The 17,500-nt window shown below is 39.1% G+C and overlaps 1 protein-coding gene across 39 annotated transcripts in view; it reads right to left on the reverse strand.

Annotated features, from left to right (window-relative positions):
- The window catches only part of LOC144967497 (spondin-1-like), a 278,046-nt gene that overhangs the window by 29,210 nt on the left and 231,336 nt on the right, over positions 1–17,500 (reverse strand). For 30 of the 39 annotated variants that reach the window (XM_078904847.1, XM_078904848.1, XM_078904851.1 and 27 more), the window contains exon 6: positions 3,066–3,230. In XM_078904847.1, the coding sequence (XP_078760973.1) occupies positions 3,066–3,230 (165 nt within the window). Of the gene's footprint in view, positions 1–3,065; positions 3,231–4,333; positions 4,526–15,919; positions 16,326–17,500 lie in introns of those variants that run through there. The other 9 variants (XM_078904862.1, XM_078904859.1, XM_078904864.1 and 6 more) reach the window with 4 other exon arrangements.

Here is a 17,500-nt window from a genome sequence, read left to right on the forward strand (position 1 = left end):
TGTCTATCTAGATTAATTTGTTCTTTTTGTTGGCTGATGAAGGGTCTAAAGCCGGACACAGTCCGTAGCCATCGTTATCGAGTAGCCAAACACTTGAACCCACTAGGACTTATAGTTTGACGCTATTTTTTTTAGGTTTGTACAGCGTCCAGTGAGTTGTTGTAGAGCTCAAGGAAACAAGTGATTCCATTGGTTAAACTATTGAATACAACTCACGATTTGTTTTCTTTTGTGGCAAAAGACTTGACTTATGACGTCATTTGTTTTGGCCAATGTCAGGCTATAAGTTCACGATCGCTTCGCACAGTCCATGTTACATTTTTTTTTTCAGTTTTACACTGACCAAATAATGCTCCAGACATACCAACCATCATAACAATACCACAGAGCTGCCAACCCTTGCCCATGAAAATGTGTGCAATGGAGATCCAAAATGAGGAAGATATTGAAAAAATCCGTACAATAAACGATAATTAGCGCTAAATTTGATGATGGGCAACAAGGACATACAAACAATATGATAATCTATAATTTAAATAAATGAATAAACTTACTATTTATAGAAAATATAAATAGTATCCACTTCCAGAATCCCCTTATAAATCGGATATGACCCATCCAGACAATACTATATGGAACTCCCTATACGAACGTGCAGGTCAACAAACAGATTAAAGTGTTTAAGTAGACTAAAAGAGTGTATGATTGTTAAAAATGCTGAAATAATAGAAAATTAATAATACGTACAATCCTCAGCAAAATGTGTACAATGAGCAAAAATGAGTAAGAATACGCATTTTTTACGTAAGGTTGGCATCACTGATATGATATTATCATAACCATTACCTAAGCCAATGTTGACATCACTTATTGTGAACCTTATATTTATTCATACTGACATAGACGCTAACACCGTCTCGTAAGATGATGATCGGATTCTACACGCGTCTATGAATATGTTTACAAGCATCTCGAGGGCCTCTGTAAGATCTATCCGATTCATGTATCCATCCATCCATCCATCCATCCATTTACCCCTCCCCATCCATCCATCCATTCACCACTCCCCATCCGTCTATCCATCCATCCATTTCCTCCCCATCCGTCGGTCCATCCATTCACCACTCACCATCCGTCTATCCATCCATCCATCCAACCGTCCATCCATTCCCTCCCCATCCGTCCATCCATCCATCCATTCACCACTCTCCATCCGTCTATCCAACCATCCATCAATCCGTCCATCCATCCATCCATTCATCCACAATTCATCTAACCGCCAGCCCACCCATCCAAGCATCCATCCATCCTAACATCAATGTGTCCATTCATTTAGCGCCCTCATTTATAGATAGTATGCGCTTGGCTAAGAAGCTCACAACATTGCCATCCGGAAGTATAACAGACCAACACACAAAACTCTACGTAACCATGAACTTTTACAGTCTGGATAATACAGTTCAGTCAGAATTACTCATAGAAGTGGATGGCAAAAAACCTGAGTGACGTCAACTTCGATCTATCTATTGCACCTCAATCCCTAATTCCTTCCATCTAGAATTAAACCCATTCCCAAACAAATTCATGACTAAATTCTTTTTAAAATCACTTTATTCATCCTCAGGGAACATATCTCGAGATAAAATGAGTATAACCCATGCAAAAGCCGCAGTTTAGTACCAGAAAGTGAACAATAGTGACTACTAAGTCGCTTACTCAAGGAAATAAAAATGAAGAAACGACAGCCGAACACAAATTATTTTTTAAAACCCATTAATTCATCCAATGGTGGACTTTTGTTTCTAGGGTCTATTCCAAGGGAAGAATGGAATTACCCAGGCGTCAGCCGCAGTGCAGCGCCGCATATTGAGCTAGTGCGAAGTGGCTTGTTCAAGGCCACACAGAGCAGCGGCGGGTGATCGAACTCGGTACCTTTCTGGTACGAAGCAAAGACCGTACCACTGAGCCACGCTGCCCACCAATTGCTCTTTGTTTACAAATTTTGGGGGGACACTGTTTTGTTTTTACGTGAAGTAGCGTACCAGAAAAAAAAAAAGTGTCTATAGATAGTATGCGCTTGGATGAGAAGCTCATAACATTGCCATCCGGAAGTATAACGGACCAACACACAAAACTGTGTGTATCCATGAACGTTTATAGTCGGGTTAATACAGTTCAGTGAGCATTACTCATAAACGCGGATGGCAAAATACAATAACAAAGACCTGATTGACGTCATCTTCGAACAATCTATAGGTGTAACCGATTCATACTCTGTGCACTCTGCGGCATGCCGAGTGAGGTCAAGGGTCATTTCTGTATGACATACCCTCAACGACACATGTGTCAAATCAGCCATGAATATGTATTACCACCACGACACAATACATTACTCACGTTTACATCAACTACTTGACAGCTCTGTGTTTATTACCACTTCACAGATGGTAGATAGGGTAGGGCTGCAACTCATTGCCACTTCAGTGACACCGTGTTGTAATAACCGATGACTTAATACAAATAATATGTGACCCATTATGACCACCTATAACGGTAAATGTCGGGTTAAAGCAAATGCATACACCCCCACCCACCCAAAATGGGATTTTACATTTCACTCTCTCGTTACAAGCCATCTTATTTCCTTCAAATTGGTCAATTGGGTTCAATAGTCTGATGTCACGTCGCCCAGCCACGGCGATTAGCGTGGTTCTAAACAAAAGAAAATTGGTACTTTTTAAAATTCATGCTGGCTAGAACTTTTCATATGTCATGTGATCAGAATGTATAAAAGTCAAAACATGATCAGATTTATAATGTTTTTCTCCTCTGGATACACGTTTCTGTTCGTCGGAGAAATATTTCATAAGGGCGTCCGCCATTGTTCCGATAGTTTAGAGCCAGTTACTAAGTTACTATGCGTCATTACGAGGGAAGTGGCGTAATGATTGTTGAAGCCAAGTCCGACATAACATCACAATGAAGTTGTGGGTCATATTTACTATCCATATCAATAGTTTTGGAGGCTGTCATGATTTTGTATTCTTAACAAAAAAAGGACTTACTCTTGTCATCAGGAAATCCTCTTGGGTGTGTATGTCTGGACCACGTTCCCTGGAACTCCACGTTGTACATGGCGTGGCCGCAGGCACAACATTCCTCCTTGCCGAAAGCGGTGCCCGGAATGTGGTTGTTGGTCTCCGAAGTAGCCGCCGAGTCTTGCTGGGTGGCTGAGGATTAGATGTAAAGAGGGTTATGAAGATTTTTAAAATTCATATTAATGGTATGCGTTTCAGTAAAATACTCACAAGTTTTCCCCCGCCAGATGAAACGTAAAGGCAGGCAAAACTACGTAAAACCTTTAACGTTTGGAGTCTAATTGGGAAAAGTGAGTGGAGCAGGCACTTATGTTGATAATAACAAGAAATAAAGTGAGTATTAAGTGCCAGAAGGAGTCACAATCTCCCCGGCCAAGCGGGGTTGTCGTTCCAGTAAGTTCGTGGGTTCGAGCCCCCATCGCCGCCGCGAAGTTTTTTATTCTCTGTTGTCTTCTGGCACGTTCCTACTCACTTCATTTCTTGCAGTCTAATTGGGGAATTTAGTGAGAGAATCAGCCAACTGGCGGTCTAAAACCAATAAAAAAGAGTTGAGGGCTGATGGAGCTTAGATCACGATACTGATTGGGGAATTTAGTGAGAGAATCAGCCAAATGGCGGTCTAAAACCAATAAAAAAGGAGAGAGAGAGTAGAAGAACGAAAAAAGAAGAAAAGAAAGAGAAAGGAAAAGAAGAGAACGAAAAGAAGAAGAAGAAGAAGAAGAAGAGAAGAGAAGAGAAGGAAGAAGAGAAGAAGAAGAAGAGAAGGAGAAGAGAAGGAGAAGGAGAAGAAGAAGGAGAAGAAGAAGAAGAAGAAGAAGAAGAAGAAGAAGAAGAAGAAGAAGAAGAAGAAGAAGAAGAAGAAGAAGAAGAAGAAGAAGAAGAAGAAGAAGAAGAAGAAGAAGAAGAAGAAGAAGAAGAAGAAGAAGAAGAAGAAGAAGAAGAAGAAGAAGAAGAAGAAGAAGAAGAAGAAGAGAGAGAAGAAGAAGAAGAAGAAGAAGAAGAAAGAAGAAGAAGAAGAAGAAGAAGAAGAAGAAGAAGAAGAAGAAGAGAAGAAGAAGGAGAGAGGAGAAGAGGAGAAGAATAAGAGGAGGAAGAAGAGGAGGAGGAGGAGAAGGAATCGGAGGAGGAGGAATAAGTGGTGATGGTGATGGTGGAGATGGAGGAGCTGGAGGAAAATAAACAACAAAGAAAAACCATGTTCATTTTAATTTTAGGGAGTGATTCGTCATACATACCTACAAAGGTTAAATTCACCACTAGAATCAGCCACGCCACAGATGGTTTGATGAAATTCCAATTCATTTTCCTATCTTCCTCGTATTACTGTCTATACACAAATCAATCTATGAACTTTCTTAACTGTTCATATTCTACTGTCTCTGAGTATTGTTCATATCATTTCTTATATTTAAAATCTTTCCAATCTTCTGTTAATCGGCAATAAAAAGTGTTAAAAAAACAAACAAAAACAAAGATGAGGTAAATTTTAATTTCCAATGTATGAAAAGAGACGGAGTGGTGGGGAGGGGGGGGGGGGGAGCAGCGTAGCTCGGCGTTAAGATCTTTGCTTCGTGCCAGACAGGTATCAAGTTCGATCACCCGCCGCAGTGCTCTGTGGCCTTGAGAAAGTCACCTCTCCCAAGCTCAATTTGCGGCGCTGCACTGCGGCTAAGGCCTGTGTTATTTCAGAATTCCCTTGGAATAAACCCCAGAGACAAATTTCCCCTATGGGATGAATTAATGGAATTTTCTTTATTTTATAATGTTATTCCTATAGTGAATGGATTTGTTACCAGATTGAGTTCCTTGATTGATGATTATAATATTGTATAATTTACAAAGACCTATCCGTACAGGACTCTAGTTTCTCAGTTTTGTCGCTTGTAGTTTTTATGAATGGTGTGCTTTTATTTTCGAGTATTATTCACTCGTCGAACCAATCTTAGCCGAAACAAATTGTATTTACAAGGGTGTTGTCCGGAACCGACATGACAATATAAAAGAATAGACAGAGATGTCGGTTCCGGAGCATCTACATAGGGCTAGCAACAGGCAGGCATGGAGGAAGACTGTAACTTCTGCTTCACGCAAGTCCCCCCGACGACCATCCGGTCATGGGATTGAGTAAGTGAGTGAGTGAGTGAGTGTCCTCATAAAAATGTTCACTGAGTTGGACCGTGGCCATCGTAAACTCATAGCCTGACACTGACCAAAAAATGACGTCAATTCTAAAATTCTAACTACGTGGTAAATGCGTGACCACAGCCCGCAGGCTACGTGGTCTTGCGGTATGACACTCGCTTTCGGATCGGAAGATCCTGGGTTCGAGCCTCGCTCGGCGCATAGTTGAATCCTTGGAAAAGGCTCTTTACTCACATTCTTTCATCGTACTCAGGTGTAAAACGAGTAAAACCTGGCCGTTAACAGCGTTGTCTTTGTCAGAAAAAAATTGGAATATCGCCTAACAGGCGTCAAGTCCCGTTCTAAATGTTACGTGTTGCTGTTGGTCAGGGACCTTTTGTAAAGCTCTTTGTGCACATTTAGTGGATATTGCTCTATATAAAAGCTCAAATTTAAGTTTAGGTAACCCATCACAATGTCAAAGTCCAACATTTAATGGAGGATGCCATGAATGGGATGGGAAAGAATTCCCTTCTAATTCGTTCGACGCAAAAACACGACCAACAAATAAATAATCTGCGACTCGGAAATTCAGTTAGACACACATGCGTGTGTTATGAAATCAAATCATTAACTAAAACTCGCCAGGACAACTTTCGCTAGGCAGGTTAAATTAAATTTAAATAAAATATGTTTTTTTTAAAAAATCAAGGTAAGCCCTTACCAGCATTCCTTAGGTCATCCCCATAATAAATAACATAAGGCATTTGTATAGCGCTTTACCCCGTTGTCATAGGCTCATCCCTTCAACTTAAAAAAAAAAAAAACTCAACTTAATTAATTAATGTTCTGGTTGTGTATAGATAGTTCGAAGATGACGTCACTCAGGCCTTTGTTATTGTTTTTGCCATCCGAGTTTGTGAGTTGTTCTCACTAAACTGTATTAACCAGACTATAAAAGTTCATGGTTACACAGAGTTTGTGTGTTGGTCCGTTATACTTCCGGATGGCAATGTTGTGAACTCCTTGGCCTAGCGCATTCTATCTATTTTGTATATTTCAATTGATGTCAATGTGAAAATCGCTTGGTGCCTGTTTAGACGGGGTAAAGCGTTATAATAAGTGCTATTAATTTATTATTAAGCCGATTAGAGTGGAGAGCTTTAAAAAAAAAGAACAAAATACCCAACATGGAACGTTTCAGGATCAAAACCCTTCTTCAGCCAACAAAAAAAACCCCAAAACAATAAAGAAATAAATAGATTACTAAAGTCCAGATAGACGACAGAGAAATTTTGTAGGTCCTCTCTGGTGTAGAAGATTTACAAAATTATTCTACAACAGAGAGGATCTACAAAATTTCTCGGTGGTCTATTTGGAATTTAGTAATGTATTTCTGTCTTTATTGTTTTTTTTTTTTTGTTGCTGTTGGCTGAAGAAGGGGTTTGATCCTGAAACGGCCCGTGTTTGGTATTTTGTTCCTTTTTTTTTTTTAAGGGGCGGTTTGGGTCTAATTATTAGGAAAATCCTTCAAAAATTTGATTTTGAGATTTTGGTGGGAAATGATATTTTATTATCTTAGAAATAATAAAATTGAAGTCTAAATTCTTAAAGTTGACTATAAAGGCACGAAATACACAGTCGAAAATGGTGCAGGTAGTAAGAAATGTGTGAAAAACGGAAGCCATTTGCTATTTTCTCAATATGTCATTTTTCTAAGGTATGGGAAACTGTGTCAAACGTTTCTCAGAATCTATTCAATGAAATTGTCTGAAAATTTCCACAGTTATCACAGAGATAATGTATTATGTCACCATAGAGAGATTTTTTGATAAGATTTGTGATTTTTAAATTATAATCCTAAATCTGAATTTTTTACATCATTTTGTCATAACATTTGATTCTCAATTTGTAATGATCTAATAAAAATTCCATAAGCTAAGCCGTAAAATCTCTCTATGGTGACACACTATGGTACAATGTGACAAGAGGGAAGAATATGGAGGTTATTCCTTCATTAGTTTTTGTGAACGTTTGCCACAAGATTGTTATATTTTTTATGTCAGACCCCCAAATTAGGTCGCAAAATGGTATCAACACAGATAATTAAAATTTTTCACCATAAATGTTGTTTTTAACTATATTGATGATACAGAATGATTAAAACCGCCCAATATAGGTAATTAAATTTTTTTTAGAAAAGACCCAAACCGCCCCTTAAGCTGTTATATTCATTTTTGTTTATTACTTTTTACAGTCCACATCTTCTAGCATCCAAGTGTCACTTTGACTAGAGTGAAGAGAAGAGGTTCGGATACAGACAACTTTTTCTCCCCCGATATTTGTTGAATACTACGTTACTAAGTCATCAAATTGATATCTAAAGACCTCACTCTAAGCGAAGAATTAAACAATAGTCAGTACTGTATTTGTGATTATCGTCAACAAGCGGTGTTAGGTCGGTATAGAAATGGAGGTCAAAATTGAATATTGACGTTAAAGTTTAATTTTTAAAAAAGAACAAATCAAAAAAACTTGAGCTTTTATATAGCGCATTTTCCACTTAATATGCTCAAAGCGCTTTACAAGGGGTCCCTAACCAACAGCAACATTTAACATGTAGAGCGAGACATGACACGACGCCCGTTAGCAGTTAGGCGATAATTCAATTTTTTTTCCGACAGTTACAACGCTCGTAACGGTCAGGTACTCATTTTACACCTGAGTACGGTGGGAGAATGTGAGTAAAGAGCCTTTTCCAAGGACTCAACTATGCGCCGAGCGAGGCCCGAACTCAGGACCTTCCGATCCGAAAGCGAGTGTCATACCACTAGATCAGATAGCCGCAAAATACACCCCGTTTCTCTAAAAATTATGAAATTTTTGTTCTTGTTAGTTTTAGAAACGATCTATTATTAGATATAAAGTATAACAACTTAAACCATTTTTTTTTTTTTGTGTGTGTGTGTGTATTTGTTTACTTGTTTTGTACCAAAACAAAATAATTCAATAGGATTCAATAGTCTGATGTCACGTCCACCTATCAACCAGCAGCTTGTTTCTAAACAAAGAAAATCGGTACTTTTTATCCTTCATGCTGGCTAGAACTTTTTCACATGTCACGTGATCAGAATGTATAAAAATCAAAATATGATCAGATTTATAATGTTTTTCTCCTCTGGATACACTGTTATACTCGTCGGAGAAGTATTTCATTGTTCCGATAGTTTAGAACCACCGTAATTACGAGGGAAGTGACGTCACGACAAGCATTTAATCGCTCTAACATGAAAACATTTTGAGTCGCAGGGTGTGATTTAGTTATTACGCGTGACCAAGGAATGGCTTTCTTGGCTTATAAGACAGTCAAGCCACACTAAGAAAGTCCAATAACTCTTTCAGTTTTAATTTTTGACTTATCATATCAATCAAGTATGTGTATAATTGTTATATATTTTGAGTAGATGTATTCTGCCGTACTCTAGAAAAAAACCCATATTTAAATTTGGCCAGAAAACTAGCCCTTAAAATATTGATCGATTTAATGACCCTCGTCTTGGAAAGAAAAACTCTCAACCTGGGACTTCGCGGTCCAGGTTGAGAGTTTGCTTTTTTTCCAAGACGAGGGTCATTTAAATCGATCGATATTTGAAGGACTAGTTTTCTGGCCAAATTTTAAAATATGAGTTTTTCCGGAGTACGGCAGTTAATTGTAGTTAGAAAACAGGATAGTAACGTAAATGATGGGGAGAATTAATTGCGATTTGAAAGAATTTCGCCGAGAGGACGGACATCTCGCAGGTACGATACGAAACGAATTAAGATTAAGAGATGCCCCAGCAATGGAAACGGTAGGTATTAGGGATGACAAATTACCTATGAACCTGTAGGAGTTTTGGCATTCGGGGAAAACGTCTCGCTAAAAGTTTGACACGGGGAAATTGACTGGTACAACAAGTCTTTGTAGTATCTATGACTTCTGGGCTAACGAGTTTTGTAAGCCCTGTGAAATGTATGTGGAAAATGTCGAGGATGTGAGGAAGGTGAGAGTATGGTGGTGTGGTGGTGGTGTGTGTGTGTGTGTGTGTGTGTGTCGTGTGTGTGTGTGTGAGTGTGTGTGTGTGAGGGGGGGGGGAGGTGGAGGGAAATGTGGATGAGGAGCGAGGAGGATGGAGGAGGATGATGAAGGAGTTGTAATGGGAATTTTAAATTTTGATGAATCGTTGCTAGTTGTAGTTGAGATGGTGACGATAATGGTGGTGGTGGTGGTGGTGGTGGTAGTAGTAGTGGTAGTGGTGTTATGGTAAATCTAATAAACATTTTTGGCGTTTTGCAGTTTTGTGTTCTAACTCCACCCCCCCCCACCCCCTCTAGCCCCCACCCCTTTAAAAAAAGAAAGAAGAAAGAAACAATAACAACAACAAAAAAATCACAAACTACAAAAGAAAATACCCCCACCCAAACAAAGAAATTAAAAAACAAAACAAAACAAAAAAAATAAATAAAAAGAAAAACAACAAAAACTAAAACAAAAAAAAAACAATTTTAAAAACCTCACAAAACAAAACAAAACAATTTAAATCACCAACAAATAAAAAAACAACATCAAATAAACAAGGAATCAAAAGAAAAAATAAAACCAAAAACAAAAAAAAAAAACAAAAAATAAAAATAAAACGGGCAGTTGTGTAACGCAATATCAACTTAACGTTCTCAAAGCGTTTCATAAGGGGACTCAAGCCAACAGCAACACGTATGTAGGACGAAACTTCGAAGAAAGAGTCTTTTCTAATGAGTCAACTTGGCGTCGCCTGGACTCAAACCAAGGATTTGCAGTAGTGCGGGGCGGTCCTTGGCAAGCTTAAGGACCACGGTCCTACGGTCCCTGGGAAATGAAAACCGCAAGGACCGGTCCTAGGACCGGTCCTTTTCGACATTGAACATTCCTGAGAGACTGTCGGAAGTTCGAACCGTTTTGACCTTTGAGACCGTGGGATCGTTCATTCTTGAACCGTTAAAGACCGCTACACGATGAAAACCGTGGTCTACAGGAGTAAAACACACGGAGTAGTCACACTCATTTCAAATTGTAACCTAATTAGAGAAGAGGGGTGATGCCTTCTTTATTTGCTCACCGTACTTCATTGTTACTTCGATAATTTAATAAAATTTGAAATTTATCCCCATTAACGGAGATAATGGCATCGCCCAAGGCGTTGATCGAGTTGTTCGTGACGTTGATACACACACGCAACTCCTACCCCCCCCCCCCCCCCCCCCCCCCCCACACACACACACACACACATTAGAGGGCAGCGAGCATTGAAGAGTAAGAGAGAGACGTGAAGTTATAATAAGAGGGGTGGATGCGGTAATAAGTTAATAAGTAATAAGTGGTGTCCATGGTGACTTTTCGCCAGATCTAACAAACCCAGCTACCCATTCACTGCTGAGTAGACAGGGACTCAGAAAAAAACTCGACTGCACCCGGGATCGATCTCTGGCCCTTTGCGTACAAAGAGAGTGCTCTATCAACTGAGCTATCGGGGTCCCCAAATATTCTATTGGACTTTTTAAAAATACAGACGTTATAACCGGGTTTTTTGGAAGGAAGAAACTAATGAAACTCATATTATTTGATTAGTTAAAACACCAAACGAAATTTTAATATTATTGTATTATTTTAAATGACAACAATGCGATAGAAAGGAGTGGTGACAAGAGATGGACAAAAGAAAACAAAAAATCGGACTTGCTACTTGCTAGGTTCGACACCACACACACACACACACACACACACACACACAAACAACACAAACATCTTTAGTAGTCACATGCATTTCAAACAATAACCCATTAGAGAAGAGGGGTCATGCCTTCATCATAGATCATTGTCATTGCGATCATTATGGTGGAGTAAATTTTGAAATTTACCCCGTATAATGGAATCTTCCAAGGCGTGTGCCTCCTGTTCCCCCCATCTCACACACGAAAGGGCGGTTTGCGGAGTGGAGGGAGGTGGTCGTCTGCCTCTATGGTCGTCTGTGTCGTTTAGTGTATGGCAAAGGGGGGTGGGTGTGATTAATTAAGTGGGATGGGTGGTGATTGGTGGAAGATAGGCAACCGAGGCAACGAATCGCTGGGAGGTAGTATGGCGCGAGACCGTTGAAAGGTGATAAGAAGTGAGGACCGCCGCCGGTCTTCACTATGGGACCGATCCCCGGTTCACAGATAAAAGACCGTGGGACCGGTCCAAGGACCGGTCCTCAGCGCGGCACTAATTTGCAGTATGTCCCAAATCAAGCGTCACCCCCCCCCCCCCCCCCTCCCCCCCTTCCCAAGTAGTCCTTCAGAACCATTAGGCTCAAGGAGCCGGAGTTCATCCCGGTTTCAATCGCATGAAACGGCCTATAACAATTGCTTGCAATCCTTTGGAAAGATGCTAGTAAGTACTTTCCGCAAGATCTAACTACCCAATCACTGCTGGGTGGACAGAGGGTCAGAAAAAAATATCTCGACTGCACCCGGGATCGTTCTCTTGTCAATTTGCGTGTGAAGCGAGTGCTCTAACAACTGAGCTATCGGGACCCCTTGCAAGACCACACAGACGAAGTATATTATTTGGCGGTTGTTGAAAGTGGTAATGGTGGTAGTGGTGGTGGCTATGTCCGTCTCTGGTGTTGGTCTGTTTGAAGCTGTTAGTCCAGAAAGTGTTCACCAACGTGACGTTGAAATGTCGAATGTCAGGATTTCGGTAATAAAACACACGGTGGGCCAAAACTTTAAAATTTCAAAATGTGCATTTAAAAAATTGAGCTTTTATATAGAACAAAATCCACTAAACATGCTCAAAGCGCTTTACAATGGGTCCCTGACTAACAGCAACAGGTAACATGAAGGACGGCGAAGTCCCGGGTTTGAGAGTTTGTTTTTTTGTGTGCCAAGATCAGAGTTATTTAAATCGATCGATATTTGAAGGACGAGGTTTCTGGCCAAATTTTAAATAATATGGGTTTTTCCAGAGTAGGGCAGTATATGGAATGCTATATAAAGAACAATATTTCGTTTTTTTGAAAATACGACATATTATCTTGGGACAACTTCCAAATGCGCCCACCACTCATATTACAAACAGCAAATATACTTTGGTGATTTTTAAAATTATTATTTCTTTCTCCATGTTTTGTCTGGCACTGTTTCATACACACTTTTTCAGATCTTTGCCTCACACCTGTGCCTGCTACCTAATTATTCAATATGAAATATGTTATGATCTCCGTTCTGGATAATCTTTTGTGTGTGTCACACACACACACACACACACACACACACACACAGAGAGAGAGAGAGAGAGAGAGAGAGAGAGAGAGAGAGAGTGTTTGTGTGTGTGTATGTGTTGTGTATGTGTGTGTTATTGACACAATAAATTTAAATTACGAACCAAATGTGCCACTTTCGACACGTATTAAAATGTCACAATAATAAATGCGATGCTATATAGATCTAGTGTCAATAATAAACACACGAAATTCTAACACTTGAAGCTTAAATCTGGAATGTTTTGTTTTTATTTTAGATTATGCGCCTATTAAATGAATTTATGACGCCATTCCTTATTATCATTTCGAATTCTTTACTCAATTTCAACTTCAGGCAGTCACATATTTATTTTAATTATCGGATCAGAGAGATTTCAGGATTCTATCATGATGAGTGTTTCCATGATAAATAGAACATGCATTCTATAATTACATAATCCAATGTGAACTCTCTCCACCTGGAATATTCCGCCGTACTCTGACAAAAAAAGTTTTAGAAATTTTGGCCATAGAACTCGTCCTTCAAATATCGATCTTGTACTATCTTGTCTTGTGAAAAACTCTTAGACCTGGACTTCCTTGAAGACTCAGATTCAAGCGTTTCTAACAAGATCAGGCTAATTTTAATCCATCGATATTTGAAGGACGAGTTTTTCTGGCCAAAATATTAATATTGTATTGTATTTTCCCCCTCTTTTTCTCAAGAGTACTGATTGGGTATTAGGACTCACCGTTTTGGATACTGCGCTATATAAAAGTCAAATTGAAAACCTCAGTTTTGTTTCGTAAAGTGCAAAGCCCAACTGGGGTGCAGTCGAGATTCTTTTCTGACTCCCCCCCCCCCTCCCCCTATCCACCCAACAATGATTGGGTCTGTTAGATGTGACGGAAACTACTTTGCGATATCCAAATGGTAGCAAACAATTGCTATTGTCCGTTTCACGCTATTAGAAACCGGGACAAACTCCGGCTCGCTCCATGGGCCGAATGGCTCTGAAGGACTACTTTTTTTAAAGGCACATTTACAACGGCAGACTTCTCATGAACACGATCGTCGTCTCACACACTCTTTTCACAAGGTGTAAGAACATACTTTTCATTATCGTAAAATTCATACAACTCCCCAAACAGCAGACATCTGTCTCCATTGATACATTATTGCTACGGAACAAATTTTGATGATATCCAGGACAAAGGAGAGGGGGCATTTCACAAAGTTCGCGTGATACATGGGGTATCCAGTCAAAGTCAACAATCCTCCTGTCTTGTCTTCGTTGGACAAATAGGTTTGGACCGGAGTTTAAACCAACAAAACCAGGACAAATATTTTCAAAACCACCTACGACAAATCAATTACTATTTTCTCTGATTTGCTTGTTAGAATAAGGCTGTATTTTACAGTCGTACTTCGGCCGACGTGTACTTATTTGCAGGTCTGATAACCCAATTCCTTATGAGTTCATTGTTGGAATGGAAATCTAAAAAAAAAAAAATGACGCAAAATATTGTCCATTACAACAATGTTAAACTAGGCCCATAAGTGGATTCGGATGTCAAACATGCAAATATTCGTACACAACGACTTTGACCAATCAAGTTATCTATAATTTGGGCAGAAAACATTTACTCCAGATACGGCTATGTGGTCACGTGGTATGACACTCGATTTCGGATAGGAAGGTCATGGGTTCGAGCCTTGCTCCGCGCATAGTTGAATCCTTAGAAAAGGCTCTTTACTCAGATTATCTCACCGTACTGAGGTGTAAAATGAGTACCTGACCGTTAATAGCGTTGTCTCTGTCGGTTATAATCGTCGCCTAGGCATTCCACAAAAGAATATAGATATTCCATCAAACAAGATGTCTGATGTCAACAGGAATCACCCTTATTGTCTAAGTGAGCAAATAGGGGGTTAATAATCTTGCCCGCCCAAGAGAAAAAAACAAACGAAAGTGCGTTAAGCGGGGATCAAACCCGGGACCTTCCGGGTCACAGTGTAATGCCTTAACCACTCGGCCACTTCGAAACCCCCCCCCCCCCCCCTCTTCCCCAATTCCCAAAAGGAAAAAAAAAAAACATCAAATCATCGGAGTTACGGAAGGGGGGGGGGGGGAGGGAGGGGGGTAAATAAGCTATGAACCCTTATGGGGTGAGCCACTGTATTAGGGGGTAATGGGGGGAGGGAGGGGGAGGGGGTAGGAGGTAAGTAAGGGGAGGGGACGTGTGGACCATGGGACTACCAGGTTTTTGTCCAACCAAGTCATCAAATTAATCACATGATTTATTGCTTGCTGTCCAACGATTGAATATTTCTTAGCAAGCGTAAACACGCTGCTCTGTTTATCAAAGTTGTAGACATAAAAATGTGTCAAGCTGATTAAAATGACCAATCATGATGTTAGATATTTCAAAAAAGCTGTGAACACTTTTCACCATGTGGTTCACTTTGAGCACATTCAGTTTGCAATGTTACCAATGACCTCAAGCACATGAAAAGGTCATAATGTAGATTATACCTATCGTCCCCTGTCTGCCTTAGTAATAAAATAGTGACTATTTAACGTAGGGACACGAAATTTTGAGCACATACAAATAAATAAACACGAATTTTCTTACGGGCTTGATGTACGATAAAATGGTGAACAAAACTGCCTAATTCTAGTCCATATTATAGGAGAAATAAAAACCAACAACAAAGCAAAAAAAAAAAAAAAAAAAAAAAAAAAAAAAAAAAAAAAAAAAAAAAAAAAAAAAAAAAAAAAAAAAAAAAACAAAACAAAACAAAACAAAACAACCCCCCCCCCAAAAAAAAAACCAAAAAAAAAAAAAAACAAACAAAAAAAAAAACAACAACACAAAAGAGCCAACTATTATGTATGTCAGTTTATAATAATATTAATATTATCACACTTTGGTAGAAATTCCGTATACAGGCGCCACTTCAATAACTTATCAGGAAATGGATTGAGTTTCTCACATGTAGTTGTTAATATTAAAATATTTATAGAAAGAAACTGGACTGGTAGGATTAATAAAATATTTTGCATCTACTTCTAGGGTAATTATCTGTTAGAATTGGAATTCCGGGACTCTCAGGTACAGTTGATAGCTGCCGAACTCTGGAAAAAATAACATATTAAAAAATTTGGCCAGAAAACTCGTCCTTCAAATATCGATCGATTTAAATGACCCTCATCTTGGCAAAAAAACACTCAAACCTGGGACTTCGCGATATATATATATATATATATATATATATATATAACTAATTCAATGTGAGCAACTAAGTATATATATTAATAGCCGTTAATGTGGCGCCTGTATAAGACATTCTTCTCCATCTTTCACGAGAAACTCTAAATAAACTAATATTTCTGTTACTTTATAATAATATTAATATCCATATCACTTTTCACTGTGTACCAATCCAAGGAAAACGAGCACAGAATAATATCATCGCACTATAACAATTATTAGTCTCACAGCCTACAAAAAAACACACCACACGACAAATGACACACTCAAATCATTTATAACAATATCAGTAATAATGAAATCATACACTTAAATTATGCTATTAGTTAAGCAAGATAAGAAAGCCAAAAGACAGCACACACAAATGACAACAATCCCTTGTTATTCATCAAGAGGATTTCAAGTGTTCCGGTGTGGGAGGGGGGTGCACACGAGAATCGTGGAAAAAAAGCGAGACAGAGAACAGACGAGGCAAATAGAAAGTAGATAGACAGAGCAAGTGCGCCTCGTCTTGAGTCTTGGCTACTCAAACGAACTCGACTTTTCTTTACTTCCACTCAAAACGAAGGTGCGGCCTAGTGAACTTCTCTCCTAGCTACTTATTTTATATCATTTCTTTTATCTACCTTTCCTTTCCTGTGTGCGCCATGCATGACTCAATGCTGTGCACGTGTGTGTTAGAACAACATGTAACACCGTTATCGATCTTACATTGACTTAGATGAAGTCACACTGCATAAATAAATAAATAAATAAACAACCAAACGAGCTCCACTGCAGAAAAAAAAACTTTGATCTGACTTTTTAAAATTAAAAAAAGTGATCACCGCCTCAAATTGGTATCAACCTGTTGAGCTGTTATATAGCGCAGTATCCACTAAATGTGCTCAAGGGGTCCCTGGCCACCAGCAACATTAAACATTTAAGACGGGTCATGACGACTGTTAAGCGATATTACAATCTTTTTTATTGGACAGAGACAACGCTGTTAACGGCCAGGTACTCATTTTACACCTGAGTATGGTGAGATATTGTGATTAAAAAGAGCCTTCTCCAAGGACTCAACTATGCGCCGAGCGAGGCTCGAACCCAGGACCTTCCTGATCCGACAGCGAGTGTCATACCACTAGACCACATAGCCGTACAGAGCACCTGTTAACTGACTTACTCTCGAAAAACACGTCCTTCGAATATAGATCGATTTAAATGACTCTCATCTTGATAAAACTCTCGAACATGGAACTGTCTTCTTTCTTTCAATAGAAGGAACGAAGTTGACGTCACGCAGCTCTGTTATTATTTCTAGACAGTCTGTTAGTGATTAGTTCTCACTAAACTGTATCAATCAGACTATAAACGTTAAAAGTTACACACACCTTTGTGTGTTGGTACGTTTAAATTGGCTAGCGGAAGTTGTGAGTATTTTACCTAAACACATAACATCAATATTTATTTTTTTATCACATTGAAAAATTATCTGCAGCGGACATAGATAAATGACATCATAAGAAGAGTAAGGAATTAATTGAAAAAAAAAAACAACAAAAAACAAACAACAGTCGTGTATATTGAGCATTGTCCATTAAATGTTCTCAAGGCGCTTTAAAAGCTATCTTCAACACAAAAAATGTAGCAGCCTTTTTCCAGTAACTCAATATCACGTGACAAGTGGGACTGGAACAAATGGCCTACGGGGGTAGATGCCAC

Source organism: Berghia stephanieae, chromosome 3, assembly GCF_034508935.2.
Source record: "Berghia stephanieae isolate SIO BIC M18660-M18661 chromosome 3, UCSD_Bste_1.3, whole genome shotgun sequence".
Lineage (NCBI taxonomy): Eukaryota > Metazoa > Mollusca > Gastropoda > Nudibranchia > Aeolidiidae > Berghia > Berghia stephanieae.